The sequence below is a fragment of the Mesocricetus auratus genome, unplaced genomic scaffold (genome assembly GCF_017639785.1).
Source record: "Mesocricetus auratus isolate SY011 unplaced genomic scaffold, BCM_Maur_2.0 Super-Scaffold_100006, whole genome shotgun sequence".
NCBI classification, from domain to species: domain Eukaryota; kingdom Metazoa; phylum Chordata; class Mammalia; order Rodentia; family Cricetidae; genus Mesocricetus; species Mesocricetus auratus.
Window position 1 is genome coordinate 84,419,613 of NW_024429190.1, and position 12,597 is coordinate 84,432,209.

At 38.3% G+C, this 12,597-nt stretch overlaps 1 protein-coding gene across 1 annotated transcript; it reads right to left on the reverse strand.

The window, feature by feature from the left end:
- Positions 1–941: 941 nt before the first annotated feature.
- LOC101836119 (olfactory receptor 2T6) lies at positions 942–1,892 on the reverse strand. Its single transcript, XM_005076400.4, has one exon. It carries the CDS (start codon positions 1,890–1,892, stop codon positions 942–944), a length of 951 nt encoding a protein of 316 aa, XP_005076457.2.
- Between the last annotated feature and the right edge of the window lie 10,705 nt (positions 1,893–12,597).

A 12,597-nucleotide genomic window follows, 5' to 3' on the forward strand; every position in this document is an offset into this window, starting at 1 on the left:
ACAACTGGGTCCATGCTAAATATTTTCCCAGCTTTTAATTTCCTAAAACAGAAACAATATTAGATTATCCCAAAAATGATTTTCTAATTGTAACTTACAAATGCAAAGCTGAGTTATATTTTCTTCTCATTTTATGTATCCAGAGAAAAGGCCAGTCCTGTGGAGAAGGAAAAATGTTGAATCCAGTACTACTCTGGAAGTAGAAAGAAGACGGTATTATCCCTCAGATCACTACCATCCACACTGGGAATCTAAGAATTGTAATGATTTGGAGAAGAACCTGGGACACCACTGTAGTATTTGCTCTTGCATAAGCTATTTCTTTCTCAACTACTGTTGCTATGTACTGCAGTATAATAAGTAAGAAATACAATAGAGTCACTGCTCTGTGGTAATTTGGTATTTGGATTGCTGAATACATGTGGTTCTTTTTTCCACCTTCAAGTTTAGATAAAGGAGAATTTTTCAATTGCTATTCCAGAAAGGGATGTCTGGATTTTATGAATTCTATTGATGAGTGTCTGTAGGTATTCCCTGTGGAGCTTTATAATGTGTTATTGTCATTTAAATGTTGACATTCATCATATTTTCATAAACTCTATTACTAAATAGTTTAAAAAATGTCTTTAAGTTCACAGTTTCCTATAAGGTCACTGAAGGTTGATATGTAACATTAACCACACACTTTGGGACCTCCACGTACATGAACTGCAATAAGAAAATTCCCAAGAGTGAATTAAAGCCAGTGGAAACAAAGGAGGATAAAATAAGCGATACTGATGGAAAGTTAGCACCGTTTATAGGTAAAATGTTGCCATAGTTTCTTATCTTTGTTATAAATGCTGCTGATGCATTATTTCATGGCTTTTGAAATTGTGGTAGCATGGTCACATTATCCATGATACATTACAGACAGGCACTGGCATTTTAGTCTCTAGTAATTATTTCCTTTCCACACTGCAGGTCCCTCTATGTCTTGCTATCACTCTCTTCAAAGCCCCTGCCACATCTCTGTTCCTCAGACTATAAATAACAGGATTTAGTAAGGGGGTAAGGATAGTGTAAAACGCTGAGAAAATCTTATCTTTGAGTGGGGTGTGATAGGACTGGGGGAGCATATAGGTGTACAAAGCAGCCCCATAAAATAAGGTCACCACAATCACATGTGATGAGCAAGTGGCAAACGCCTTCTTCCTCCCTTCTTCTGACTTTATCTGATGTACTGTGAGAAGTATCTGTGCATAGGATGTGATCACCACAGAGAAGGGGACCAACAGCATCACAACACAGCAGATGTACATCACCATTTCATATATGGCTTTGTCACCACAGGCCAGCCTCAGCATCGTGGGAGCCTCGCAGAAAAAGTGGTTGATCTTGTGGGACACACAGAATGGGAGACTCATGGTGATGGGAGTCAGGAGAAAACTGTCCAAGGCACCACCGAACCAAGAGCTGGCCAAAATAAACCAGCAGACCCTCCGACTCATGAGGACAGGATAACGGAGTGGATTGCAGATGGCCACATAGCGGTCATAGGCCATAAGTCCCAGCAGGAAGAACTCAGCCCCTACAAAGCCCATGTAAAGAAAGTATTGGGCTGTACAGGCAACAAAAGAGATGGTCCCTTTGCCCGTAATGTAATCAATCAGTATCTTAGGCACAATAGTGGAGATGTACATCATGTCAATGAAGGAGAGGTGACTGAGGAGGAAATACATGGGAGTGTGGAGGTGAGGATCTATGTGGATGAGAAAGATCATAACTCCATTAGCCATTATGGCCATGAAGAACGTAGCACAAATAACACTGAAAAGGAATCCCGAGGCCTTGTTGTGAGTAAAGAGTCCCACGAAGGTGAAGTCGCTGGGAAAAGTTTTGTTTCCATCCATATGTTTATACCTGAGCTGGAAACATAAAGAGAGAAACAGGGGTTATTGAAATTATGAAGGTTAGAGGAATCATTGCAAGTCTATTAATGAAATCCTTAAGTGAGACATATTTGTCCAATGTCAAGTGCATTCTGGGAAGACAATTGCAGCTTCTCTTTTGTCCATTCTTCTTGTTGAAGAGTAACTCCCAAATGTCTGTTTCCCATGGCACAAAACTGAGTGGACATTTGATAACAGTGGTTGATGCAATAAATTTTAATTATCATTGCATAGTATCTGGGTCTCAGAGAGACTTCTTTTCTTGGAGCAGAGCCTGATAGCATTCAACAGCAAAAACATTTAGTATTTTAAATCCGTTTATACAACCGAATAATCAGAATGACATTTGATAAGCTTGTGAATTTCTTCAGTTTTAAAATTTGTCAATCCCAGACTGGAAATAAGGATGGCTCAGCAGAGGAAGGGACTCATCACCAAGCTTGATGACCTGAGTTTGAGCCCCAGGACTCAAGTTGGAGGGAGAGTGCTGATGCCTGCACGCTTTCTCCCAATGTCCACATGCGTGCCATGATGCCCCCACTATACATGCTAAATAAATAAATAAATAAATGCAGTAATAATTTTAAAAAGAAATATTAAAACTTACCAATCCCACTAGAAATAACCATGAAACTGTGGACTCTGCTGAAAACCAATAAACTGTAGCAAATGGAATAACAATATCATTCATAGCTGACCGTGATTGTTAGTCAATTTCTCATTAATTTACTGCCGTATCCTATGTGCACATTGACACTTGTGCACAGATTTTGGTGATGCTGTAGTAGACAACAGGAAGTTTCACATGGTTTGATGTTTTCTTGGGAAAGGAACACCGAAAGAAGTAATAGAGGAGGGGAAATACATTTGGATAGTGCTAGTAAGAACAACAGGGAAAACAATATCACAGACGGTAAAGGAGAATAGACATAAGATGACCATTAGTAGACTTTGAGTGTGGACTTTTATTACAGAATAGAAGACAAATGTATGTAGTAGAGCACAACAGAACTCAGACTAAAAAGTCAACTCAGGAAGAGAACTGAATGTGAGGGAGCGGCTGAGGACTGAGCTTGTGGTAGAGCACTTGTTGAGCATATGTGAAGAGCATCTTCAACACCGCATTAAACAAACAAACAAACAACACAGAAAGGGATAGTGAGGGATAGGCAGTCTGTTTCTCAAAATAAGTGGCTCAGAGTAAGGAGCTCAAATTATTTTTTTAAAGTATTACCAGTGGAATGAACTGCACTTCTATTTTAAGAAATTATATAACATTTAACATGTTTATCCTGATATTTTAGGAGATTCTCCCTTCACAACATTTCAATATTTGTTTTTGTTTTGTTTCCTCTTTCTCTTTCTCTCCCTTTTCCTCCTCCTCTTCCTCCTCCTCCTCCTCCTCCTCCTTCTTCTCGTCTCCATTTTCTTCTCATTATTATTATTATTGTTATTACTTTAACCTTAAAGGTTTGCAAGAGGAAAACACGCACCTAGGTTAGATTGCAGAAATCCAGGCTGTGTCTTTTGATCTCTGTCCCTAATCTTAACTTCTGACACACTTTTGCTGTCAGAAGTTTCTTGGTTTGTTGAGGCAGTCATAAGTTCTGGAAATGGTGATAAAACAAAAAGTCTGAAGGATCTTGTAGCCCATGGCATCATGAAAGCACAGAGTCCTGGTAGGGTGAGCACCTCCACCATGGATGAAACACTCACAGCTTGAAAGGAAGAAAATCCTTTTAAGGCATTATGTAGGCTGGACACAAATTTGGTATGACAGAAACACAGGCAACAAGAGGAAAAATATACAAATTGGATTACATAAAATTAAAAGCCTCCATGGTAGGATTATACATCAACGGTACAGTTTGCCTGATATGTACAAGACCTTTGGCTCTGTCCCTAGTCCTGCCAACTAACTAACTAACTAACTAACTAACTAACTAACTAACAAACAAACTAACTAACTAACTAATCAATCTCCCAGAGGACAAAAGAGACAATCAACAGTTAAGAAACCATCTATAAAGTAGAAAAATCTTTGAAAAATACTTACCTAATGTCTAAAATGTTATAAGAAACTCAAGAAACTTGATAAGAAAATAATTTTTAAAAATCAAGTGAAAAATGCCACAATGAAACCTAATTTTTGTACTAAAAATAGAAATAATTTTTTAAATATTTGAAAAGCTCAAATAAACCAATTAAGATTGTGGGTAAGTGTTAAAATATTTATTTAAAAAGTTTTTGAGATTATGATATAATTGCAACATTCCACCTTCAGTTTCCTCCTTTCAAGCCCTCCCATACATCCCTCTGTACATATGTATATAAATATATATCTACACACATACATATTTTTTGGGGTTTTATGAGACAGGGTTTCTCATTGTAACCCTGATTATCCTGGAACTCACTCTGTAGACCAGGCTGGCCTTGAACTCACAGAGATCCATGTGCCTTTGCCTCCCAAGTGCTGGGATTAAAGGTGTGCACCACCGCTGCCCAGCACACATACATATTTCTAAGAATAGCATGCTCAGTCCATATAATGTTGTTTGTATGTACATTTTCAGGGTTGGCCATTTGGCACTGAACAACTAATTAGTGTGCTCTTCCCTGGAGATAATCACCCTTCCTCAGTTCTCAGTTTTCCTCAGTTGCCTATAATGGTTCCTCTTGTTCTTCCTTCTCCTCTTCCTTCTCCTCCTCCTTCTCCACCTCCTTCTCCTCCTTCTCCTCCTCCTTCTTCTCCTTCTTCTTCTTTTCCAAGACAGGGTCTCACTATGTCCTAGAACTGTCCTGGCTGTCCTAGAACTATGTAGTTAAGGCTAGCCTTGAACTACAAAGATCCACCTGCCTCTGCCTCCTGCGTGCTGAGATTAAAGATGTGTACTACCACACCCCCTGCCCACATGTAGCTCTTTGTGTAGGGTTGAGAACAAAACTATTTCTTAAGACAAATCCCACATGACTTACTGAGGCTGGGTTGCAGGGCAGGTGCCTAGCTTGTCAGATACTCTGTCGTTGCTGTGAACACACAACTGACAAGAAGCAGCTTAAAGGAAAAACTTACTCGGACTCATGTTTGCAGCTCTCATGCAGGGAAGGCATGACTGTAGGTGGCTGCTTGCAGCTGTGACAGAAGGCACTTGTTCACATCTGGGCAGATAAGGAAAGAGAGGCAGAACCAGAAATGGGGCTGAGCTATAAGCCTCATGTCCAGATTCCCAGATATGCCCGCCTTTCAAAGATTCTGCAAAGCCTATCTCTACAAAATCTGGAGACCTAGTATTTAACCACGAGTCTGTTGGGAATATTTTATATCCCCACTGTAACATCCAGCATGTATGTAGCCTCGGGTTTTATCCACAGGACCAGAAAAAGGATTCAGAAAATGCTAGGTGTCACTAATCATCAAGGATGTCAAATCAAAACCATGATTCTGTATCTATGTCAGTTAATACTATTGTCAAAGAGAAAATAACAAGTGCTGAAGGCTGCCCTCCCATACTGATGGCAACACTAACTCCCACATTGCTGAAGTCACTGAAAGGAAGCGAAGCCACCTAACTGTCCAAATATGAATGAGTGGGTAAGTAAAACACACACACACACACACACACACACACACACACCAGAATACATAACTATAATGAGATGACATTAAGAAACTTACACAAAATGATAAACATCATACGCAGAACTTAAAATTATTGGCATCCTGGAAGTTCAGAGTAGAGAGATCTAGTGGATAACAAGGGCAAGAAGAGGGTACATGGGTGTGGAAAGTGTCGCCTTTGCATACAAAGTACAGTTGTACAAGAAGAATACATTTTGGGATTCAAGTACAGGTCAGGAGAACCAGAGTGAACAATAGTGCATAGTGTATGTCAAAGTAACTGTAAAAGAAGAATTGCATGTTCTCATCACACACATACACACAAATGTACAGGGGTTTTTGCAGAAATAACAATGGTAATTTAAAAAATTTTGTTATTGTACTGCGCATACACACATCAACCTATCACTCTGTACAAGCTCTTCACTCACCATGTGTTAATTTACAGAACTCAGAAAAGCAAACTCCCAAAACTCAAATCTAATCAATAAATGACATAATCAATAAATGATCAAATGAACCACACGGTTCTAAAAGGAAGTAAAAATGTTCAGCTAATGCATTTAAAAGTCTTTAGGATCTTTAGCCATCAGGGAAGCATAATAATTTCACACTGAAATTCATCTCATTCTATTCAAAGTGACTGCCATCAAGAAAACTAAAAATGAAAAAACCAGCACCTGGTGAGGCACAAAAGAAAAGCCATCCTTGTCCTAAATTAGTATAGCCACTATGGGCTTCATTCTGGACGCTCCTCACAAAACTGAGAATAGAACTACTGAGCAAGCTGTCTACACCCTTGCCCTATATATACCTCAAGGAATCAAAGGCAGGGAGGGCATGACAGTGGCATACCTACCTGTGGTTTTACTCTAGCAGTTACAGGTGCAAAGTCACGGAATCAGCCTCGATGCCAATCAGTGACTGAATGGATAGAAAATGTGGTAAATAGGAAGGAGCCTCCATTTTTATCAGTTCTGGGAATCCAGAAGCTCAAGACCTAAGAAAGTGGTCTTACAGAGAGATACTTCCTGGCTCTCACAGTAGAGTTTTATTCAACTGTTACAAAGAATGGAATCACACAATTTTTAGGAAACAAAGATGAAAATGCAATGCATGGTAAGTGAAACAATTTAGACTCAGGAAGGCAAGCATTCCATACTTGCTTCTTCCTATGTGGAATACAGTGGGGTGGAGGAAACGAAAGCAGAGGGGGGCTGTGTAAGAGGAGGGAGGGGACCAAATGGTGACGGGAGGGAAAAGGCAGCGGCATTATACGGATTGTTGTTGTGATTACATTATGTTACAATCTGAAAATGTCTGAAATTGTCACAATTAAGCCCTTACTGAAATTAATACACACTAATAAATGAAATTCTTCTAAGAGCAAAATTTCAAATTGTTCATGCAGAAAAGCATAGTTTTTATTTACTTATAACATCCATAATTATACACCAATATCACTTAGATATGTATTTTACCTAACCTCAGTGGTTTGTCAATAGCTACATTGGGCTTTTAAGCAACAATTTGACTGAGGAGCTCTCTACCCATAACAGCCTCCTCCTATTCTCTGTTTGAGCAATTCCAGATCTTGACTTGTCTCTATATATTTCAGGAAGTCACTTTTGGGGTACATACCTTATCCACAAGCCCCATCATATGGCAGCAGACTTTCTTTAGTTTTATCAATGAAGTGTCAATAGAACATGTCCACCATGCAGTAACAATACAAACTGAAATACCTGGACATTTACTAAAACTTGAAGAAAAATTATGAAGCTAATAAAATTGTAGTCTTAAGATCCAATGGAAATTTTTTAGGAAATGTTGACAAAATGAAGAATGACCATTGTTTTTTTTGGGGGGAATCTAAAATTATGACTACAATTCACAGAACACAACCAAACAACAGAAGTTGAACAAAGGGACAGAAAAAGAGGTCTAGAAATAATTATCACACCTGTAAAAAACTATTCAAAATCCCATAATGAATGTTTTTCACATATGTAAGTTAAGAGTTTAAATGATGAATTTTACATTATGTACATGGAAACAAAAACTGAAGCCTCAAGTTGAAGAATAAGGCTTTTTATATGCTAAAATCTTTAAAACAAGTGGCTCAAAATGTAAGAGTAAAATTTTTTATATTTAAAGACAATTTTTGTGTAGTGTTTGACTCTCTCTAGCAAAAGCATATTATTTTAACAGTGTAATATTTATGTGTGGTATACATAGTTCAACAATTTTCACATTGCCAAAATATCAGCAAAATATTTCTATGCACTAATAGCAAAATGACAAAAGAACATATGCATGTTTGAATGTGTGTGGTGTGTGTGTGTGTGTGTGTGTGTGTGTGTGTGTGTGTGTGAGAGAGAGAGAGAGAGAGAGAGAGAGAGAGAGATTCATAGAATCATTTACAAGTTTCAAGGTGAGGAAGTAGGCAATGTCATATACTACTGTGAGTTTAACCAAACAAGCAATTTTGTGGAACTATTTGGCAGAATGTGTGGAAGTCATTAGAAGATCATCTATGCTTTAGCCACTTTTGGGAATTTATTCTAAAGCATAATGTCATAGATATATGTAAAATATAAAGTCAATTTGTTATTAATAGTGAAAAACAAAATACTCTAAATATTTCAGGTTGACTAAATTAAATATTTTTCAATCTCCATGAATTTATCAATAATAATGATAGTTTGTTGCTTTGTAGAAATGCATAGTATGTTAGAGCAAGAAACAGATAGCTAGGAATATGCTTTACTATAGCATCCTAGGTAATTTACTTAGTTGAATGTTATTAACTCTATATCTTATGCCTTGAAACCTAACAAAACTAGGCTCTGCTACTCAATGGTGGTCATGATCTGTCCAAGATGAATCCCCGTCCTCAGGATACATCTTTATCTTTCTCCTGTGAGTCATGCTGATGTCCCGGGTTACTTATTCCATGTTTATACATCTTCAAATTGTTATGTTTGAGGATGCAGTCTTCTTTAAATGGTTGTTGTACCCACAGCTATTAGCCAGTCAGTATATTGATCACTTCTAGAGTTTAATGATGCTATAGACAATCATTTCACCCCAAACTTGGTACTCTTAAGTGAGAGAACAAATGCCTGAAGATGTGTTTACCTTGCTCTTTTCTATGATCTCACATCATATAAAGAGCTAACCTGAGTCTGAAAAAGAGAGACCTTGAGAATAGAAAGGAAGCTGACATCAACAATCACAGGAAATAAAAATGTGCAGATCATTTGTTTCATTCTAACTCAGTGGAGTACGTCAAGCCTGTGGTTTCAATTCAGTGTGAATGATGACATCTGACTGAATTCTTCATAATGGATATGTTTATACAAATACATATAATATGGATATATATATATATATATAATGGATGTATATATATATATATTGTATAAAATAATGAGATTGTGCCTGTTCTCCAGACTTGTTTTGTGGTGGATCCTGAATGAGTCATCAAAAGCAGTAAGTAAAAATCTGTCCTCATTATAGCCAACTTTCAATATTGCAATGCCTGCAAGGTAATCCATCCTATGTCCAATCCACTGTGATAGGTGAGTGCTTCATTTGGTACATAAAGTAGCTGAAAGTCTGTGATCTTTCCCATCTTTCTGCTGTTATGGTCTACTGCTGACTGTAAATATTTAACTACTATCAGAAATGCATCTCTGAGTGAGCCAGAAATCTATTTCTGTGTTTGAGGACTAGGCTTTTGAAAATTTACCTTTGACTCCTGGGCATGTGTTGTGTGTTTCTGACCCATTCTCCATAAGGTGAACATTTTTATTACAGCACCAGGAAAGATCTCACTTCCAAGTCCTATGCAATGTAATTATCTTCTTATCTCCTCGATGTCCCTGTGTGTCACTTCAAAAAGTCCAAGTTATTTGAGTGATCCCAAATGTGCAGTCGTCTCCCTTATCTGTATTTCTACCTAGACATGATCCAAGATAAATATGTGATCTTTCTTGCCTTCAGGATGAAAATGGAAGATGGTGACAAGGATATCTTATAAGATAGCTAGAAAGAGGAATATTAATTAAACCCAAATCACTTATGACAGCCTGCAAAAGAGATATGATTTTAGAAACTGGAGAGATAAAAGTTTTTATGTGGCTTTCCCATTTTCTGTCCTCATATTATATTAGTTTCTCTCTCTCTCTCTCTCTCTCTCTCTCTCTCTCTCTCTCTCTCTCTCTGTCTGTCTCTCTCTCTCTCTCTGTCTCTCTGTCTCTCTCCAGGAAAGACAGTTACTTAGAACCTGTGAAGACGGCCACTTACCTGAGCCATTTGCTTCCCACTTGGTCACTATGCAAAGTTGGAGCACACACCACTAGGCAACCAAGGAAAGGAAAGTTTAAATAACTTAGAAAATGATATCATAACAAGCCTGATATTTCTCATAGGAAAAATGTCTAAGAATCCAGAGGGCATCAATTAAACTGGTCCAGGCTGAAAGCAGACCCTTCACTCACAATGCCAGATAGCAATCAGAGAACAAGCCATCTTCTCTACAGCTGCTTCACTTTTAATTAGCAGCTTGAGGATAGCTGTTGACTAGGTGTTTCATCACCAAAATCCTTATGTCCTTCATTTCTCTGGAGTTTAACTTAGCAATATTTGGAATGCTGCCAAGTGAAAAGAAGCAGTTCATGTACTCACTCAATGAGTCACTGTAGAGTCGGAATTCTAATGCTCCCATTTTTCTCTTCTATGAAGTAGCTTACCAATTAATACCATTCATTAAAAATACAAGTAAGTAAAGATTTTTATAAACTTCAGGTGGGTAACACGGGACTATTTTCAAGCAATTGTATGATGCATTTCATGCCTACCCCTCATGCATACCCTTCAGTTCACCCCCATGCATACCCGTCATGTCCATCCCCATGCATACCCTTCATGTCCACCCCCCATGCATACCCTTCATGTCCATCCATCATGCCCACCCCTCATACCCTCCCCTCATTCCCATCCTTCATGCCCACCCCTCATGCCCACACCTCATGTCCTCCCCTGTAATTGGAATTTTCTTTTCTGCCTGGTCCCACAGCTGCTTTTCCCCCAAATAAACACACTGACGTTATGTTAATTTATAAACTGTTGGTCGATAGCTAGGGCTTCTTTTTGTCTAGCTCTATCTTAATTCTTAGCCCATTTCTATAAATCTATGTATTTCCACATGGTGTTATCTTACCAGAGAAGGGTCTAGACCTGTTACTCCTTCCTTGGTTACATGGTGTCTCTTTTCGATGCACCTCTCTGCCTGGCTTTCCCGGAATTCTCCTTGTCTACTAGACCCACCTATCTTCCTGCCTCTATTGGAAAAATAGTGCTTTATTCATCAATAAGATAAACATATATACATAAGGACATTCCCCATTACTCCCCTCATGCCCTCCCCTCATGCCCTCCCCTCATGCCCTCCCCTCATGCCAACCCCTCATGCCCTCCCCTCATGCCAACCCCTCATACCACACTGGCCTTCCTGCTCCTGCTCTCACTCATGCAAGGTACCTTTGCTCCCTTAGACAGTTTCTTTCCAATTTCATGTCATCTACACACATTAGATTTTTTGTGTAAATCCTAGTACCTATAATTGAGAGAAAATGTGATGCTTGTCTTTTTGAAGCTGATGGAATTTGTTTAATATGATTATTTCTGGTTGTGTTCATTTCCCTGAAAATGCCACGATTTCATTCTTCTTTAAGAGTGACAACAACCTCTCTTACATGTACACCACATTTTCATAACCTGTGACTCTGCTACTGAACACCAAGGTTGCCTCTGTTGTGCATAGTGCTATGGTAAACACTGAGGTACGGGTACCTCTGTGACAGCTTAGTCCTTCATGTGAATAGCCAGGAGAAGAGCTAGGTCATACTGTAGGATAATTTTTAGCATTTTGATGAACTTCCACACTGACGAACATAGTGGCTAGACTAGTTGACACTCTCACTATCCATATCCTAACTAGCTCTTGTCATTTTCTTTTCTTTTCCTTTCTTTTTTGATTTATTTATGTATATGAGTGACCTATTTGCATATATGTCTGCAGTCATACAATGTTTTATAGATGGTTGTGAGCCACCATGTGGTTGCTGGGAATTGAATTCAGGACTGAGCCATCTCTCCAGCCATTTCTTTTGTTCTCATAATGGGTGCCTTTCTGACTGGGATGCGATGAAATCTCAGTATAGTTTTAGTTTGCATTTCTCTGATGGCCAGTGAAGTTGAACATTGTTTTCATGTGTTTACATTTGTACTTCATCCTCTGAGAATGGTCATTTTGTTAGTTCATTTTTCACCAATTCAGTAGAGATAAAGAAATCTGATAAGAAAACAGATCAGGCAAGATTTTGCTTAATGATTGAACTAAAGCAACAATTCAGTTTATGGGAAGAACTGCTATTGAGCCCCTTTAAGTGTGCAATTGGACATCAAATTGTTAAAAACAAAACAAAATACCTACTTTATCCTATAATGAGAGTTCTAATTTCATAAAGGATATGCAATTTTACAAAGTTATTTTTAAAAAGATTTTTGTTCATGTAATTTGTTCATATAGGTGTCTCATCCTGCATGTACTTTTATACACCAGAAGAGGGCATCAGTTCCCAAGACTACGGTTATAGAGCATTGTGAGCTGCTGTTTCCTGTCTTTCCGGAATTGAACTCAGGACTTCTGGAAGAGCAGCCAGTGCTCTTAACCCTTGAGCCATCTCTTCAGGCTTACAAAGTCATTTTTAATTTTTTAAAGCTAGTAAATCATTTTAGAGTAATTGAAAACTAAGGGAAACCCTTTTCCTGCTACTGAAATTGAAATGAGAGCCTGCAAAACGTTACCATGCTCACTCGTTCTTTTCTCTAGAGATGTGAGACTTGTAGGTCTTGGGTAAAAGTGATCATAATTAATACTGTGCTATTCTACCAACCATAAATCCAGTGTTATTTGGGATATGTGCTTTTAAAAGGATTACTACATCATCACTAAGCCACATTATTAAATATGTT